The sequence below is a fragment of the Aspergillus candidus genome, assembly GCF_002847045.1.
Source record: "Aspergillus candidus strain CBS 102.13 unplaced genomic scaffold BDW47scaffold_8, whole genome shotgun sequence".
Taxonomy (NCBI): Eukaryota; Fungi; Ascomycota; class Eurotiomycetes; order Eurotiales; family Aspergillaceae; genus Aspergillus; species Aspergillus candidus.
Genome location: NW_020194013.1, coordinates 353,388 through 371,838, shown reverse-complemented (window position 1 = coordinate 371,838; position 18,451 = coordinate 353,388). Strand labels below are relative to the sequence as shown.

The window sequence follows — 18,451 nt, the reverse complement described above, 5'->3', positions numbered from 1 at the left end:
TGCTATCTGGAAGTGGGGGGCGCCAGTGGATATGTTGATCATTGGTCTAGGCGGAGTCCACTGCGGAGGATGCATTGATACAGGAGATAATGAAAACTGGAGGTGCTGAGTGAACTGATTGGCTGGTGGAGAGTTAATATGCCTATCGTTTGCTCGATTGCAGTACAGATTGCTTGACTTGAGGACTTGCAACCCAAGCCCTTGAGACATGGGATGACATAGGATGAAGAGAAAAAGAGGAAGCAAGACAGTTTGGAGATTTGAAGTCAGTGGAATATGGACGGAAAGGTTCCGCCACCACCGGAATTGAATTCCCTCTATCAAGATGCCCTCACGTGTCCCTCACCCTCTTCTTCTTCTTCTCTCCTTTCTTTCTCTCTATTCCTGCTCCAGATCCCTTAATCCGGCCCACAGCACATCAACTCTTCACACGTCGTTCCACACATCATCTGGCACTTCTCCTGGCATATTGCTCCCCCAGTCATCTCTTCCTTGTTTTTGAGCTCAATCACCGGAGCAATCTCTGGCTGAAGAGTCACTGAATGAACTCCATACATGTGGAAACATTTTCTGATGACCTTGGTCATCTCCTGGAATTGGCCCATCGAGGACTCGGAGACGACGATATGTACAGATGCCAGCGTTTTCTGCTGGTTCAACTGCCAAATGTGGAGGTCATGAGTCGAGAGAACGCCCGGAATCTGTATTGGGCGTGTTAGCTAGCCACTACGGTGTATACCGTGAACATAATAATATTCCTCACCTTTTCCAGGGTTCGTTTCACTTCCCGTGGGTCGATCCCCTCGGGTGAGCTCTCCAGCAAGATCAGACCGGATCGTCGCACTTTTCATATTCTCAGTCACAGTCACAGCAGGCTGGCATATGAACCTACCCAGAGGGAATGATGATAGTATAATCATTATTGCAATGCCCATGCTTGTGCCGGGGTCGGCATAGTACCGCCCCTCATAACGAGCCAGCCAAATAACCAATGCCGCGATTATAACTCCCAAGTTATTGGCTGCGTCTCCGATAACATGGAGCAAAACCCCCATCATTGCCAGGTCATGTCCGCCGGAAGCTGGTCTTGTGGCATGGTTTTGATGTTCGTGGTCATGTTGCTTTATATTCTCACATGTTAGATCTCACGAAGTGTCTGAGTAGGGCAAATCTCACCTCGCACATCTTCGTTTCCCCACCGCATCCGCTTTCAGCAGCAGTGATCGGGTCTTCCGGCGCGGATACATGCTTATGGCTATGACTGTGGCCATGATCATGACCATGGTGGTGATGTTCTGTCCCAGGTTAGTATCAAACCCCTCTCGTAGCTTATCTGTTTTGCAGAGGACCAATACCGTGCAGGAATGTCACACTGAGAATGTTTAACCCCAATCCAATGCACCCCATTATAAGCATGAGCTTTGGATTCTCCACCCCTAAGGCACATGAGCAAGGGCATCTCCGGCGGAAGGGTAGACCAACGACTGAGTGTGACAAAGCGCTCGATGGATTGCAAAAATATGCTGATCCCAAGCCCCAGGAGGAGAACACCGTTGAAGAAGGCGCCCAAAAGCTGGGCCCTCTGCCATCCGAAAGAAAGGGAATCCGGCGATTCTCCACTTTCCGACACCTGGGATCACATCAGCATCAACATGTTTGCCGCAATCTGCAGGTTGCAACGTACCCTGACAGCCACCAAGGCGACTACGAAGCCGACCAAATCACTTAGCTGGTTCTGTTAACAATTGCACTTGCGCCGCCACGATAATAGACACAGTCATACATAATGAAACGCATCAGCAACCAAAGCAAGTGAATGCGTATAGAATCCAACTGCATCTTCAATTTAGCAGGGTGTCTTCGAGAGCAAAAGCCTCCAGAATACGTGGAAAGTCATTACCTGCAATCTCGCTAATGAAAAAAAGAGAGGCAATTACGATCACTGCGCTCAAGCGCTGAGAGCGCGACACCTTGAATGTCATTGCCTAATGTTCAGTTTGACAAGACCGAGGAACAATCGCCTCAAGAAAATTTGAAAATAGACGCCAGCTCTTGTCCGTCGCGTCTCTTCCCGTCGACTGCCTTGCCTTTGATCTAAGTGGTCAAATATCGTGTGGCTTGGTTGGAATGCGTGAATACCAAGAGGGCGCTGGGAAATCTTGCCGAGGAATGGGAGAAGACTAACTCGTTCGTTTCAATAAATTGGCGAGTATGATGACAGCATATGGGACGGCTCTATGAAGCAGTACTCTACGGATTTTTTACCATTGAAACGTATGTTCGCAACTATACTAATCATGTTGCGCATCGTATATCACATGCAGTGTTACATTGCAATGTTAGTCCATATTGAGTTCAGGACAAGCAGAAGAGGACAGGAAACAACTTGGGGGGGGATAAGAAAGAAAAGAGCAAAGAAAGGAAAAGAGAAATATACAACGAAAGGACAATAAAGCAACCCTTTCTGCGAAAGGTTTCCATGTCTTCAGTAGACCTCCATTTGGTATGGCAAGGGGTAATTGACTTCATTACTAGTACATTATAGTTACACTAACACATGATCATATCGTCATTAGGACAATTCAAGCGGCTACCTCGTCGATTAATCCTTCCAGCTCTCGCTGCCAGTTCCTATGTCGGGAAATATGCCAGATAAACTGGTCCGCGAGCCCCTTGCTATCCTTGGAGATAGTCGCGGAAGCCTTGAGCAAGTCCGACGGAGAGCCCTGACCGGTGACAACACCATAGCTCTCGACCACCTGGCCAGACGACGCGGTCTTCACGGAGCCCAGATTAATCTGCCTCTGGATAAAATCCACAGCTTCATTAACACCAGCAATCGGCTTCAGATGGGCAAAAGACTCGGTCACCCAGTACTTCGCAACCCCATTCTTCGCCAGCGTCGCGATATGTTTACCTCCCGGGATGAACGTCGCGTCGAACAGGGTAGACCGCATTCCTGGGAAGTGATGATCGGGGATAACCTTTTCGCCAGACTCGGCGATCACCCCCTGCCGCTGCGAGCCGATGGTAACAACGAACGCGTGGCGGTCCTGCAAGGCGGTCTTCATTCCGATATACGAGGCGTGGTCGAAGCCGTCTGCGATCAAGAGTGCAACTTTGCGCGTGTTTATCACGGCCGTTGCGGGCTCATAGTCAGTCTGACTTAAGCCCTGGGCTGTCTGCCCCTTGTTTTCCTTCGATGGCTTTGTCGGCGTGTCACCCCCCACGTTCTTGGCTACTGTCTTCGCCAGCTCAAGGTCGATAAGTGTCAAACGCTCAGAGAGACGCTTGTACACGATTGGATCGTCGCAGTGGTCCAGCTCGAAGGAGAACGCCTTGGCCGTGTGCATCTTCTCAATGGGCGAGAGCGAGTTGTAGTACATCTGCGCCTGGTTGTAGTGCTCCTTGAACTTGTCCGACAACCCGCGGGCTTTCACGCCCTGCTGCTTCTCGGGGTAAGTTGCGAAGCCGCCCTGCGAGGGATCCGTGGGCGGGTTCGCCTCGTAGCGGTTGGGCCAGTAGTTCACCTTGCCCTTGGTGATGCGGTGTCTCATGGCGCCGTCTCGGTTGACGAGGCTCATGTAGGGACACACGGGGCGGTTGATGGGGAGTTCCTCCCAGTTGGGGCCGAGGCGAGAGAGCTGGGTATCGAAGTAGGAGAAGTTGCGGCCGATCAGGAGGGGGTCGTTGGAGAAGTCGATCCCAGGGACGATGTGGCTCGTGCAGAAGGCCACCTGCTCCGTCTGCGGGAAGTACTCGTCCACGTTCCTGTTGAGCTCCAGCTCGCCGATGTACTCAATGGGGACCTGGTCTTCAGGCCACACCTTGGTCGCGTCTTGGATGTCGAATTCGAAGTCGTCCATTTGGCTTTCCCGCAGCACCTGGATACCGAACTTCCACTTGGGATACTGGCCCGCGTCGATGGCGTCCATCAGATCCTTGCGGTGGAAATCGGGGTCCTGCCCGCAGATCTTCAACGCCTCATCCCAGACAAGAGAATGGACGCCCAGTTCAGGCTTCCAGTGGAACTTGACATATACACGCTCCCCCTTCGCATTGACAAGACAGTAGGTATTGACACCAAACCCCTGCATCATGCGAAGCGAGCGCGGGATCGCCCGATCAGACATAATCTAACTTATTAGCCATTTTTCTCCCTCTCTCAAAGCAAAAAATAAAGGAGAAAAACACAAAACCTACCCACTGCTGCATATGCGCCGTCTCACTATGCAAGCCCTGAAAGTCCCAAAAATTATTGTGCGCGCTCTGACCCTGCGGGATCTCATTATGCGGCTCAGGCTTCACAGAGTGAATAACATCCGGAAACTTGATCGCGTCCTGGATGAAGAAAACCGGGATATTATTCCCCACAATATCCCAGTTGCCCTCAGCCGTGTACATCTTGACCGCGAACCCGCGCACGTCGCGGACCGTATCCGCGCTCCCCTTGCTGCCCTGCACCGTCGAGAACCGCACAAACACGGGCGTCTCGCGCGCTGTGTCGTTGAGGACGCCTGCGCTTGTGTATTCTGGAATAGGTCTGTGGAGTCTGAAGGTCCCGAAGGCGCCTACGCCGCGGGCGTGCACGACGCGCTCGGGGATGCGCTCGTGGTCGAAGCGCATTATCTGGATATTATTAGCATCTATTATGCCAATAAAATAGAGCAATTACAAGGCCGAATATGGAAGAAAGGGCAAAGAGAGATATACCTTCTCCCGAGCAATAGGATCCTCTAACAGGCTAGGCCCAGTGCGCTTCTCGTCGACCACCCGCAGCCAGTGATCGGGGTCTGAGACTTTGATCCCGTAATCGGTTGTCATGGGCTGGTTGGACAACTCGACTGTCTCGTTTTTCATGTCTGCTTGTTTGGCGTCCATTTTTGATTAAAGTAGCAATGAACACGGATAGTAAAATGGGGAATATAGCGTAAGCGTTGTCAAATAATATATTGATTTCAACTAGAAGTACTAGCCCGTCCGGTACTTATATAACAGGGACATACCAAGTACTAGGTACCTACGCATCAACACAATGATGCAATAGATGGATACCCACGTCCCTGGTTCGAGTGTCCTCCCCACACCTCCTCGGGGAAAATAGTGCAGTATGATGTTTCTCAACGTAGATGGTGGTAGTAGTACTCAAACCCGGTTTTCAATTCCATTGTCCAGTACCCACCCCATCTGGTTAGCTTTGTCGATCATTGTGTGTTCGATCCCATGTATCTGCCAGCCTATGGGAGCTTATTTGATTATAACCACACCTGGTATATCTACCTATTTTTCAGTGGTAGGTGAGTACCTAGGTAGATAGATAAGTTGTGTCATTATATCATATCCTTTATTAACGATGATTGTTAGTAGTTATGAATGTAGTGCAAGTTGCAACACTTGGTTATGCTGTGTGGGTGGGAAGTATGAAGGCGGTTGCGTGTGAATGACGTCATAGGATTGATTATTCAACACGTTCAGTCTGGAATTGATAATTATTAATTCCTTGTGGGTAATAGGAGCTCTTCATATGTCTACGTAGTAGATATGTATGTACATTGACTTAGTAAGAAAAGAAAGTAAGAGAAGAAAGTAAGAAAAGAAAGAAAGAATACGCGGGCACTTGATCTAGCTCTACAGGGGTGCTTTAGAGAACTTCATGTGAGTATTTCGATATGGTAATTCATGCCGCCCATAACTGAAGACCGTGTCGACCGATCATATTGAAGATCTTTGGACAGGAAACAATGCATACCCTCAGCGTAGGTGACGAGCCCGTGAAAGAAGTGCATCAACGTTGATTTTCTTCAAGAGACTCGTGATTTCCTTTCGTTCTGCCTCTTGGGCAGCTGGATCATACGATTCCTCATTCTTCAGGGAATTTCGTTAGTGATCAGTTCTCTTATGTTCTCGTCTAGCTTACCTCCCATTTGGGACCCTTATGATATCGAGGTCGCAGCTCCACATTGCCCTGGAAGGCATCATCGGATAAAATGGCCGAGATTGTGAGCAGGATGAGACTCTACGAAGTATGCATCGTGTAGCTTTATAGCTAGGTGACCCGATTGTAGATGATCCGTGCCAGGAGGGGGTAGACATGGGATAGGCATCCTGGCCCGTGATGATCAAACGAAGAGTGACGCTAGTTTTGACTTCTACTCTAGTTATGTACTATTTACTGCTTCTCTAATCTAGCAACGCCTCCTTCCTACACACACATCCACACCACCCCCCAAAGAAGTCAGAAGATAAATGATATCACATATTATCCTCACTCCACCGACTCCTACTCTTCACCCAAGCATCATGCTCCTTCTCGCCCGCGCTCTCACTCAACCCCACGCCCAAACCGCGCTCCACCCACTCCTTGCTCTCCATCTCAGACAACCGGGACAACGCGCGCGCAAACGCAAACCGCTCCTCGTCGCCGCTGAAGATGGAGCTCGTTTTCAGCGCTTGCATCGACAGACCTAGGTCGTCCATCATCATGCGCATTGCGTCGGATAAGTCGCTACCGTCTTCGACGGAGCCTTTGATGTCTGTTTCGGAGAGGAAGAGGTTGGTTAGGGGGACTTCGGAGGTGAGGACTAGTTTTGCCTGTTTTGTTGATCAGGGTGGGTTAGTGGATGTAGACTATAATCGTGGACATGTGTGGGTAGATGGATAGATAAAGGGGACGCACCCGACTCTCGTAGACGGCATCGATAAACGTGATGAACCGTCTGGCGAGATCTCGCTGGTTCAGGTTCATCCCCGGTACATCGGTGATGATGAACGCGTCGTAGTTCCTGACTAATTCGAGGTAATCTGCTGCGCCGGTGGCGCGTCCGATGAGCTGGTCGAAGGTGAATTTGGCGGCCTTGCCGCTCGCGAGGGGCACCTGGATCTTGCGACCCCAGACTTCTTGCGTCGCCGGGTGCGGAGGGTCGTGGACTGGGTCGCCTAGGAAGTCGAACCACTTTTGGGCGTGGCGCTCAGCGTCGGGGCCCAGGGGGTTGTGGTACACGGCGGCTGGGGGGCGGGGGATCTTTCTGTAGTCGGTTGGGGAGTTCAGGTTGATCACTTCGAGGGCGGTCTGGAGGAGTTTGATGCAGGGGATGAAGGATTGACGCTGGATGCCGTTCTTGTAGAGATCGTCGGGGTGGCGGTTGGAGGTGGTGATGAGTACGACGCCGTGGGACATGAGGAGTTCGAGGAGTCTGGACCATGCCTGTTAGCCTGCGTCGCATAGCATTCCTACACGGAGGAAGATAGGTGTACCGTCGCAAGATCATCGCATCCGCCACGTCCGTGCACTGAAACTCATCGAAACACAACACGCTCGACTTCTCAGCAATCTCGGCAGCGACCATCGGCAGCGCATCGAAATCATTGCCATGTTTCATCTTGATCACATGCATCCGCTTGTGCACGTCCTGCATGAAGTTGTGGAAGTGGATCCGGTTCTTAGACGAGATATTCGCCGGGAGAGTCTCATAGAACAGATCCATCAGCATCGTCTTGCCACATCCAACATCGCCGTACATGTACAGACCCTTGGGCAGGTCCTCGGATATGGTAGGTTCATGTTTCTGGGCCCCGCGGCCGAAGAGGGAGCCGAGGAAAGAGGTCTTCGGCACCACCGGGTCCAACGACTCGATGGCGGGATGGTCGACGGGGGGAGGGTTGTAGCCTCGCAGTCGCTCGTAGAGGTCTTGTAACCGCTCGATTATTTCTACAGCGCCCCCCATTTGTTAGCACGTCTAACCTTACCTCGTCTCGTTTGGCCATGGCCAGCAGTGTGTATGCTTACGTCTCTGGTGGGGGTCGTCGCGCAACCGTCCCTGCTCGACCCTCGCGCCGTACTCCTTGAGCGGGCCACCCTCCAACTGCCCCTCTATGTTCTCGCCGGTTCTGCTGGCGGCCTCCGAGGCGAAACCCCGGATAGAGGGGCGGTCCTGCAGACCATGCACATACGCCCGGCCGCATGCATGGCCGGTCAACGATGTCGGTGCCCGACGGACATGGTGAACACCTCTTCGGGGCTCCCTGCTACACACCCGACGGTTTCCGCGGAGCGTGGCTGGTCGGATGAGGGCACCGCGGGACGTTCTCAGCGCGCTCGGAAAGAAGTCCGCGCATAGTCTCGCAGGCGTCCCGCTCATTGGCACAGATGGTAGTATAAGTTTTGGGACAATAGGGCGATCAGTCTATAGATACATGTGTGGAAAGATATGTACAGCGACGCAATCGGGCGGGGTTTCCGGTACGGTTAATCAGAGTGGAGGGAGGATCGTCTGGTCACGCGAGCAGAGGCGGGGAAATCGAGCAAGGTAAACAATCAAGGTGATGGAGGGGGAGGGCCTATATACAGGGAGAGGAGGACGATATAGTTAGGTTGTGTAGAGTAGCGACAGACAGACTCCGCGAGGCGTAGCATACAAACCAAAAGAAAGACCGAAGAGTACGGAGTCGGCACGCGAGCGAGAACAAGTCCGATGAAGCGAAAAAGAACCGCGGATGACTTGCCGGCGCATGTCATGTGACTCCCGCCCGTCGGAAATCCGGCAACCAATGAGTTTGAGGGACTCCTGGTGTTTGTCTCGGAATTACTAAGTTTACCTGACCTCTTACCTACGTAGTAACTTACTATATTCAGTTATATCAAGTAGTACACAACATGTAGGTAGCGAAGCCTACAGTAGGCTGTATGATATATATATGCAGGGAAAGACTTTATGTACAAGTCACAAGGATGCCGTGGAAAGGGTATGGGAATCACAAGCAGCCCTGGCCTACGGGCAACAACAACATTCAAGCACAACAGATGCAAGCCAAGATCAAACAAGAAATAGAACAGATGGAAGCAAAAAAAAAAAAAAAGAAAGAAAAGAAACAATACAGTGACGTGAACATTTCGGGCATCAGTCTTCACATCCATCCGCCCCATAAACCCACCAAGAGAAAGGAAAAGACGCAAAACAAAAGAAAACGAGAATCAGGTAAAAGAGCGCCCAAATGGCCAAATGCCCAAGCTCAAGGAAATTCATAACACCATGACACCATGCTTCCCCAGGAGATCGGGCAAGTAGAGGGAGAAAAAGAAGAAGAAAACGAATGAACAAATAAGAGATCACGCGGGAAGATCACCAAATCTATCGCAAATATCGATGAAGACACCAAGAAGCCACGAATCTATGCAGGTCCACGTCCGGGCAATTCTTTCCTTCTCTTTCTCTCCGTCTTATTCGATTGTTGGAGATTTAGACGGAGTTTTTTTTTTTTTTTTTGTTTCCGTTTCTGGTTGTACTTCTCAGGCAAGCCCAACGTACAGGGTCAGCTTGGAATTGCGCTGGACGGCGGTGTCCAGATCGCTGTCGCTGACCAGGTCGACGTAGGCCCCCGACGGCTCGTCCTTGTACTGCATCACGATCCCGTCTTGGATCTTCAACCGGTCCATGAGTTTTTCGCGTAGCTGTTGCACGGAGATATCGCTGGGAACCCGAATCGCAATGAGATCGTCTTGGAAGAAGACCTTGACCTTCATGGCGCCGCCGCTCGACGCGGTGGACACCTGCGTGATCGAGCTGGGTTGGCGGTTCATCGACGGGGGAGCTCCATTGAGTTGCGACCCCGATGTTTGGGTCCGCTGGTGGGAACCCGGTCGATCGGCGTATTGCGCATGCATCTGGGCCTGGGAGGATTGCCGAGACGCACTGCGCGAGACCTCGTGCGCCGACGAATGGTGGGAACCGCCCGAGAATCGGACATCCTCCCCGAACGCGCTGGGATCGATCTCGAAATCGCCCGGGCGCGGCGCGAACAGCTCGCGCACCAGCTGACACCGGCCAATGTGCGGGGGCATGGAGATCAGCTTCTTGATGTACTCGTCCAGGTTCTGCCGGCGGCCGTTGGAGATCGCATCGGTGACGTGGGTGACGGGCCCGGGCATGAACGGGAGCGTTCGCGGGCGGCCGCGGTTCCCCGCCTCGTCCTCGAACTGGGTGAGGAGGGCGATCTGGAAGTCATAGAAATCATGGTAATATCGCGACAATTCCCAGCAGCGGCCATCCTCCATCTTCGCCTCGATGATGTACCAATACTTGTCGTTGTCGAAACAATACCGAGGGATCGACGCGGCGATCGGGGCCACGAGCGGCCGTGGGTAGCCCTGCGACGACGACGGCGGTGGCTGGGACATCTGTTGGGACAGCGTTCCTTTGCTGGTGTTGCGCTGGTGGTAGCCCTGGAGACACGCGAAGTTAGCACACAGAAACGACATGTCGACGAGCGGGGGGCGCGGCCCCGCGGCGGGGAGGGGAAGGGAGGCGACTCACATAAGAGTTACTGCCATTCTGATTGATCGACGTCACACTCTGGTGGCCCACGGACATCTTATCCATACTCGAGGTGACGGATTGCATCGACGACGGCGGCGTGGGATCGATCTTGCCCAGCGTGATGCTGCTGTTCTTGTACTCGGCCGTCATCTTCTTCCACTCCTCCACCTTGGGCACGCCTGCGCGCCGGACCGCCTCCAACGGGTCGGTGACGGCTTGGCCCGACTGCATGTCGCGCAGTTCGATGAACGAGACGGGGATGAGACCGGGCCCTCCCAGGCGACCGATGGGTTTGGCGACGAACCACTCCGGGTTGGACTGGGCGATGACGATGATGGCTTCCCCGGCTCTCGCATCCAATTCGTCCGGGCGCTCGGCCTGGAAGTCATACTGTACAATGCCATAGACCATGGGGCTGGAGCCCTTTCCCAGGGCCGACATCCTGAACACGGACTGGGGGTGATGAGATTTGGGCGCGTTGACGAAATCGGGACCGGGGAAAGCAGCGGGAGCTCGATCGGAGAAGCCCGAGTCGTGCGACTCCTTCTTCTTATGAAGGTCAACCGAACCGCCACTATCTCGCTCGTTTTTGCCAATGACCTCGAAGAACGACACCGGGACCAACCCCCTGGCACTAGGGATGAGGGGATTACACGCTTCGTACCAATCCGAGTCGTCCTCCCTGCTGATAACGTGAAAGAAGTCCCCCTTGCTGAAAGACAATTCCTGGGTGTGCCCGAATTCTGGTTGGTAGTCGTAAAGAGCCTTGATGACCTACGTGTTCAGACAGGGGTGTGGTTAATAAAAAGGTTGCCCAGCGCAAGAGTCGAGTTGTGAGTGCGGACGAGGGGGGGGAAAGGAGGTGGTGGGGGTGGGGATCAAAAAATGAAAAATAAAAAATAAAATGAAATAAAATAGAATAATAAGAGGAACGGCCGAGGGTAGGATGGGGAAGAAAGGAGGGATTGAAGGAGAGGGAAGGCGAGGGATTTGTATGGATGAAGCCGATGATGGTGGTAGGGCGGATGAAAAACAGAATGAACGGGATAAAAAAAATAGAATAAAATAAAATAGAATACACACCTTTTTGGGAGGAAGAATGGCGATCGCGGACTTGGGTGTAATGGAAAGATGATGGTGGTGGTGGGGTTTGGGGTCCTTTTCCCCTTTGAGGGAACGTCGAATGGCCTAATTTCCAAGGAACAATCAAAAGTTAATGAGTGCGCCTTGTAATTTTTGAATAATGGGGTGGTTGTACTTTGTCGTAAGGGGGCGGAGGGGGGAGGAGAATTTAGGGAACAAGCGATATAAACGAGAGGCGGGAAGACGATAGGAAGGAAGATAGAAGGTAGAGGGAGAGAGAAATAGAGAGACGTACCTTCATCCTCCAAATAAGTTTCTATTCAAAGCGTTTCCGATGGTGGTCGGGGAATTCGATCGGGATCAAAGTAGGCAGGCTGGAATGTACAGAGTGGGTTCAAAGTCGTCGTAGATCAGGAGGTTAAATCATCCGATATGTTGTCCACCAGATGCCCAGGAGACAGAGATTAAAAGAGGGACCAAATGTCGGGGCAATCGTCAAATCAATATAGGAAAGGGAAGGAAAAAGAGAGGATATATGGCCAAAATCAAGAAAACAGTAAAAGACAACAGACAAGGAAGACTCAAGTGAGAGAGAGCGAGAGGAAGTAAGAGAAAGTAAAAGAGGGGAGAGAGAGTGGCGTGAGGGAGGAAAGAAGTGTGTGCAAGTGAGAGAAAGAGTGTGTGAAGAAAGAGAGGAAGAGAGATGGAAATGATGATAATATTAACACAATGATCCAGGATAATCAGCCCAGAGAAAAACCAACCAATCCTCCAGGAAGACACTACCCAAGAAGTGTCAGTGCTTTTTTGGAGATTTCGATTGATTTCGATCCGTTGTGAACGGCCCTTTCGCCCCTCTCGTGGTGGACTCCAACCACGGATGAACCAGTGTAGCCTGGGAGGGGGGATGAAGGATTGCGACGACTTCACAAGACAAGTAGGCCCGCTTTGTGACCGACACCCCGCCCCTGAGGGTCACGACAGGAGACAATGGGGGGGAATGGCAGGGAGGAGAGAAAGAGTCGGAGTAAGAACAAGAACAAGAACCAAAGAGACTCCAGCGATGGTAGGTAGGCTGGTCCACGCGTGACAACCGCAGCCGTTCCAAGGTTTCTGAGGGTCTTGGGTGGAGGATCAACCAAAGAGAGTGATGTCGATGTCCGTTATGAGTGGCTCAGGTAGCGTATCGAGGGATTCGTACAATGTGGGGGTGTTGTAGTCTGTTTGTTGGTGGCGGGATAGAGTCATCACCAACCACTATGGTTTGGGGGTAGAGAGGGATGGAAGGGGGGAAGAAGGGAAGAAGATGAAAAGAAAGAGTAAGTCGAATAGACAAGAGTGAACAAGAACAGGATGCAGGATCCCATGTCAAGAAAAAAGAGAAGAGGTGAAGTGCCTGAGTAGTTCACAGATGCCGTACCATACAAGGCTAGTCAAGAGATTAGTTGTTGGCTTAGGTATTCATAATATTATTCATTCCGGCCTCGAGTAGTCGCCTCTTTTTGGGTCGATTTTCTATATATTTAATCCATGAATTATAATTATATTATATTATATTATATTGAATATCTTAATCGTTTGGCTGTTTAATTTTAAACTCATGGGTCAACTGGAGTCCGAGATTAATATCGAAATACATCTATTGAACTGTTCTCCAGCTGACCGTTGATACGTACCCAAGTCTGTCCTTATGCCTGGTACTAGGTAAGGACTGGCCGGGACTGGCTTTCCGGCTCCCGTCACGGCCCCCTAACTAATCTTAAGCTATCGTAGTATCTTAGGTACGGTCCATACCTTAGCATGCCTAAGTACGACTACTGGGGCTTTACCAGTATCTCGCTGCCTGGTTGGGCACCATTCTTGATTTCAGCCGTTTTCCCCTTTTTATTTATTGACCCTATTGTTTTATGTTATTTTTATTCTTGTTTGATTTGTTAGTGTCATTATTACCTCTATTACTATATGTATATTTGTACTCCATTCGCCCAACCATACTCAGTGGAGGATCCAAGGCAACATCTAACTCAAGGTCCCCTTTAAAGCAGCATTCCAAGAAACAACCCCATACATGCAAAAGCACTGTATGACACAACACCTTAGAGGCTGGAAAAGAAACGTCAAGGGGACCACTTCGCCACACAAGTGGTCTGTGTGCCGCACTTGAAAAATGGAGCAACTTACACGTCCTCCCCAATATCCAGTCAAGATCAGATACGGATCCCATGCGGAAAATTGAATTATCTATCACTCCACCGCAACCTTCAGTCTGCCGCCCCAGAGTCCCTCTCACTGGTCAACTCTGAAGAATACCATGAGGGCTAACCTTTTTCCCGTCCCCATTCCATGGTCTTCCAGCTTCGGTTCCAGACTTTTTGTCCCTTCTCCGCTTGATTCTAAAAAAGGAAAGACTTGAAAAAAGGGTATGATCGTCGCAGGGTCTGTCTGACAGTGTGTCACAGTACTCCTCCAGGTAAAAAAAAAAAAAAAAAGACCACAAAAAGAATGATGATGGCAAGGATATCCCCGATCAAGCTCAATAGCTCATGCCACTGTCTCGCACCGGATCCCCTTCCCGACGGCAAGGGACATGTAGGGCTTGGAAGCTGTCCATCTGTGACCGTCAAACAGGGCAAATCTTCAACCCGTCCGAAATTCGTCCGGGGCAGGTTGCATGGATGAGTCAGTCAGTCAGTTCGATGCATTCGCCCCTTACATAGTTGGTCGAGTCGCTTTTGTTACAAGCCCGACCTGCTGGGTGTGCAGCCACTCAGGTACAGTGGTCTGTTTCGATGGTCGACTTCGCTTGCTCGAGGCAGGACCCACTGGCTGGACCTGGTGGCCACTTTAACTTTGCTGAACTCTCAACATCAACCGGGTGGACTGGTCAGGGTGCGAAAAGTGGCAAGACCGACATCAAGATAGCCTTTGCAGTGTTCACTGTTCTGCCCGTCGATCTGATAGCTGATCCGACGAGTCCGACGGACTTGTCCTCGTGAAGCTGTCACGTTCAGCGCCCCACTGCATCTTCATCTGTCAAATCAAAGATGCTTGGCATTCCTGGATACCTCAGACCCAGCTATATGATGTATCATCTCTTCACCTCATTCGTCGATCGGCACACAGAAGCTGCCCATGGACTCTTCTAGCCACGCCTTGGTATCTATAAGATCGACAACTTAGCCGGCCTGGTGAAGAAATAAAATTGACATGTTTCGCCTGCTAGCCCTAGTGGACTGTGGACACAACTCTAGAAAATCCATCACGCTGCATCTCATCACGCCGCATATTGTATCAGTATCAGTGACAGTATCGACCCTGGAGAATCAAATCCTTATCACTACTTATTCACACTTCTTCCACCTGTTCTCAGCTCTAGACTGTATGTACTCCATAGAAATGTTTCCCCCATCAACAGAACAAACCAATAAGCTCCCCACTCCATCTCCACGAGCCTCCTTTAATTTCATCCATGTGGGACATGCACGTTCGAGAACCACTGTTGCGGGTCATAAATTACCTCCACTCGGTATGCGATCGGTACTTCCATTACCGCTCAGCTTCCATATCAGTATCATTGGATAGTGTCGGGTGCCTGCTTCACTAATCCCTCCATTCCAACAGAAAGGCCGACTTCAAACATGTCGGGTGTTTTAAATCTATCGGTCCGGACTGGGCGCTGATGAGGTAGCGGTGTAGACATGTGAAATGGGTATGTATTAGATTGATGGGATATAATTTAGTATAATTGAGAGATTGGACAAATATACCTATCATTTATTGGATTCTTTGGGGGTTTCTAGTCGTAGATGTACCCACAGCGCGGGTAGGTGTATTAATTCGATACAAAAGTTTGTACTCGATGTGGCTGACCCCAGTATGATAATATCCAGGTCAACACACATATTACAATATTATATAGAGAGAGCACACTCGCCGATATACTCCCTACACCATTTGAATGCTACTTGCCTTGAAGCAGATAACTAGTCGTGTCTCGTAGATACTGTGATCCGATACCATACTAACCATCCTACGGCGGCAAGATCGACTATCTATATAGTATAGATTTATATCGTATAAATTTTCCCTTTCTTGTCTTCTCTCTTCTATACGACAAATGCAACAAAAGTCCCGTCTATGTCTATTACACCCGAACCACTGAATCCCACTCCAATGTCTGGCAGGAGATGTGTTCCGTAGATCCACCAGGCATGACCCCGCCATGATGCTCCCGATCGGCTCTCCGCCTTCGGCCAGCTCACCTGACACCTTATCTACCTCCCTTCAATTCACCCGACGACATCATTCACCATCCAACCTTCTATCAGTCCATCTTATTTAACTCCACTCGTACATAACAAGACATCGAATACATCTTCATTCCTCATATCTCAAGCCCCCTAGATCACCGGATCTCCAAGCTTGCAATGTGATCGGAGCTATCAATGACCGCCCACACCCGGTCGTAGCTTCAGTCCATTGAGCTTCTAGTGTGATATTGATCTACTCACCCCAGGCTGGCCCTCTCTCCACCTACAGCCTGAATCCTCGCAATGCTCCGTCACGTCACAGTATCAGGAGTTCGAGCCACGCGGGCGTCGAACTCCACGTCTCTCTCCCCCGGAAGTAGCGGTCTAGCCGGTCGAACCACCACCACCTCGACACGCCCAGCTAGGAGCACCGCCCAGGTCCGCGCGTTCTGGGACCACTCGCACCGGAGATACAGACACACAGAGGAATGGGAGCGGAAGCGAACGGAGAGGTACCGACGTCTCTACCAGCTGAAGATGCGCAGGGCAGGACAACCTCCACCCCCGAAGCACCCGTCAGTCATGTTCAACCAGCACATCCCGTGGTGGATTCCTGGGTGGGGGTGGGGTCGTTTCAAATCCGGATTTTCGGAGTCGGAATCGGGGTCGGGGGCCGGACGAAACCCTCACAAGGTCTTCTGGGAATCCAACCCTCACAAAAGCTTCTGGGAGACGGAGAGCGCCCGCGCGAAGGAGCGCATGGAACAGTTCAGGAGGGAGATCGATGCTGACCCACATGCGGCCCTGTTTGGGAGCAGGCTAGTTCGCCCCGGTGCCCCCGGTACATACGACAATTGGTTCACTGATCTTTGTCGCACGTTTCTTGGCCTTGGGTCCACTGCGGAGTCGAAGCCTGTTGATACGACGGCGAGTTCCCGTACGTCTCCGCCGCCTCCGCCGCCTCCGCCGCGTACCGGTGATGAACGCATGTCGGATTCAGAGGGGTCCAGTGGTGTGAATGCGTTTACTGAAAGTGCAAGGGTTGCTGAAAAGAATGATATGGAATTCGACCCCATCATTGGCCGCATGGTCCCGAAATCGAAACAGTCTTCTGATGTGATTGAAGAAAACGAGCAGGCTGAAGATACCGCGCGGAGAAAACCGCAGCGCAATGGATCTCGATCTCACACTGGGAAGGCTGGCTTTCTTTCCTCGGTGGATTCTCCGCCACGAAGGTCAGAACCACAAGAGTCATTGAAGGACTTAAACGCCAGCCACGGTGCACTGTATGGGGATCATCAAGAGCCACGTGATTTCAAGCAAACACGGGTACATAAATCGCGGGGGCCACTGGACACTACGGCCCGAGAACAACGCCCAGATGCTACGACCCAGTCGATCGGCCCCGAGGCTAGTCCGCCGCGGGAAAATGTGGCATCTTCAGGACTGGACGCCAAAGACACGGGGAAAGATACTCAAGAGCCGCAGAGGCAAACCGAGAGCAATGGATATCTGAATAGTGCACCCAATAGTGAAGCTCTGGGTGGAGCACCTCACTCCACAACCAACATATATCAGGCACCTAAAAGTTTTGTAATAGATGACTCCCCCGACCATCTGGAGCCCATGTTAAAAGAGAGGCAAGAAGATCTGGATATATTGACTGCCAACGATATTCGTGCTTCTTACGAAGGGAAGCACTTCGAGGGAGACTTGGAATCGCGAAAGCAAGCACGCAAGCACATGGAAGATAGCTTTGACTCCTATGTCGACCCAGCTAGCGAGGTTGATCACCAAAGTTTGCGGCAAAAGTATCAACGGACTGAAGAGACCGGGCCCGCGAGAGAAGCATCCAGCGGTGCCAGCTCCGACGAACTGAGCCAACCCGAAGCATCAACTGAACAGATCCTCGGAGAGCAGAATGTGTCGGACAACACCTCACCGGATACTTACCTCGTCCTTGCATATGACCCTTCGACCCGCCGAATTCAGGAAGCCGAGACAAGCTCGTCCCTCCACTCAACAGATGGTGCTCTCCACCCCACCAAAGTCCTCCGTCGCCTACACCACCCGGCCAAGTTCCTGCCATACTTCGCGCAGATGCACCATGGAGGTTACGAGATCGTGTCTGGTGGCGGGGATATCCTCGTGTTTCGAAAGACCCGAGAGGCGGGGGAGTACGGCAGTGCCCAATTCCAAGATGACCTGCAGCGACCCAACCCCTATGTCCGACATGATGAAGATCTCTACGAGCCTGCGCCTTCGACGGAGTCAGCATCCACCACTCCGCCGGCGCACGACACGGCTTCCGACGATGCTCCCGACGATGCTCCCTCCGCATTCGACAAAGATACGCCCGAATCAACAGAACCGCCGAAAGCGCGGTCGAGATTCGGGTCCGCACTCCGTCGGATGTTCATCAGTGGCGCCGCCACGGCTGCGACCTGCTACGCTATCGGCGTTGTGGTTGAGTTTCTTCGTACAGGCGGCGAAGACGGACGAGGGTTCGATGCATTTACTGAGTTTGAGTCTGAGAGGCGTCAGAGGGAGCGCAGTTCATAACAATTTGCATGCTTTATCATTCTCGGAATTGGTGATATATCGGCCTTTTTCTGTACGTAAAATCTAGCTGGATCTGGTTTATCTCTTTGCGATTTGCAATATGATTCATTCATTTATTCGTGTTTCGAACCGTAAACCAGCTTGTATGAAATCATACCTACACGAACTAGGAATAACCCCATTCAAAGCCCATTGATAGAACCAACATCCTCGTCCTCAGGAATCCAATCTCCATGTCCCTCC

General features: G+C 51.4%; 6 protein-coding genes across 6 annotated transcripts; 2 read left to right on the top strand and 4 right to left on the bottom strand.

Annotated features, from left to right (window-relative positions):
- Positions 1–371: 371 nt before the first annotated feature.
- BDW47DRAFT_88812 (putative di-, tri-valent inorganic cation transporter) lies at positions 372–2,243 on the bottom strand. The gene is made up of 8 exons (XM_024820131.1): positions 1,901–2,243; positions 1,784–1,833; positions 1,685–1,729; positions 1,483–1,630; positions 1,356–1,436; positions 1,177–1,295; positions 764–1,121; positions 372–701 (listed from the first exon to the last, which is right to left on the bottom strand). The coding sequence occupies exons 1-8, from the start codon at positions 1,980–1,982 to the stop codon at positions 676–678; spliced, it is 909 nt and encodes a 302-aa protein (XP_024674547.1). The 5' UTR covers positions 1,983–2,243; the 3' UTR covers positions 372–675.
- A 157-nt stretch (positions 2,244–2,400) lies between these two features.
- On the bottom strand, positions 2,401–4,945 carry BDW47DRAFT_101287 (catalase-domain-containing protein). Its single transcript, XM_024811622.1, has 3 exons — positions 4,714–4,945; positions 4,204–4,629; positions 2,401–4,136 (listed from the first exon to the last, which is right to left on the bottom strand). The coding sequence occupies exons 1-3, from the start codon at positions 4,879–4,881 to the stop codon at positions 2,583–2,585; spliced, it is 2,148 nt and encodes a 715-aa protein (XP_024674546.1). The 5' UTR covers positions 4,882–4,945; the 3' UTR covers positions 2,401–2,582.
- A 1,239-nt stretch (positions 4,946–6,184) lies between these two features.
- Positions 6,185–8,438, bottom strand: BDW47DRAFT_101282 (AFG1 family ATPase). The gene is made up of 4 exons (XM_024811621.1): positions 7,787–8,438; positions 7,255–7,708; positions 6,677–7,193; positions 6,185–6,591 (listed from the first exon to the last, which is right to left on the bottom strand). The coding sequence occupies exons 1-4, from the start codon at positions 8,136–8,138 to the stop codon at positions 6,253–6,255; spliced, it is 1,662 nt and encodes a 553-aa protein (XP_024674545.1). The 5' UTR covers positions 8,139–8,438; the 3' UTR covers positions 6,185–6,252.
- A 262-nt stretch (positions 8,439–8,700) lies between these two features.
- Positions 8,701–9,267, top strand: BDW47DRAFT_101280 (uncharacterized protein; the record flags this gene model as incomplete). The annotated part of the gene is made up of 2 exons (XM_024811620.1): positions 8,701–8,742; positions 8,858–9,267. Coding segments are annotated over 2 exons (210 nt in total), but the record flags the coding sequence as incomplete, so codon positions are not given.
- On the bottom strand, positions 9,156–11,986 carry BDW47DRAFT_88746 (phosphatidylinositol-3-phosphate-binding protein BEM1). The gene is made up of 4 exons (XM_024820130.1): positions 11,692–11,986; positions 11,397–11,501; positions 10,311–11,087; positions 9,156–10,219 (listed from the first exon to the last, which is right to left on the bottom strand). Exons 1-4 carry the CDS (start codon positions 11,695–11,697, stop codon positions 9,287–9,289), a joined length of 1,821 nt encoding a protein of 606 aa, XP_024674543.1. The 5' UTR covers positions 11,698–11,986; the 3' UTR covers positions 9,156–9,286.
- A 3,730-nt stretch (positions 11,987–15,716) lies between these two features.
- Positions 15,717–18,325, top strand: BDW47DRAFT_101274 (uncharacterized protein). The gene has a single exon (XM_024811619.1). The coding sequence runs from the start codon at positions 15,950–15,952 to the stop codon at positions 18,206–18,208; it is 2,259 nt and encodes a 752-aa protein (XP_024674542.1). The 5' UTR covers positions 15,717–15,949; the 3' UTR covers positions 18,209–18,325.
- The last annotated feature ends 126 nt before the right edge of the window (positions 18,326–18,451 follow it).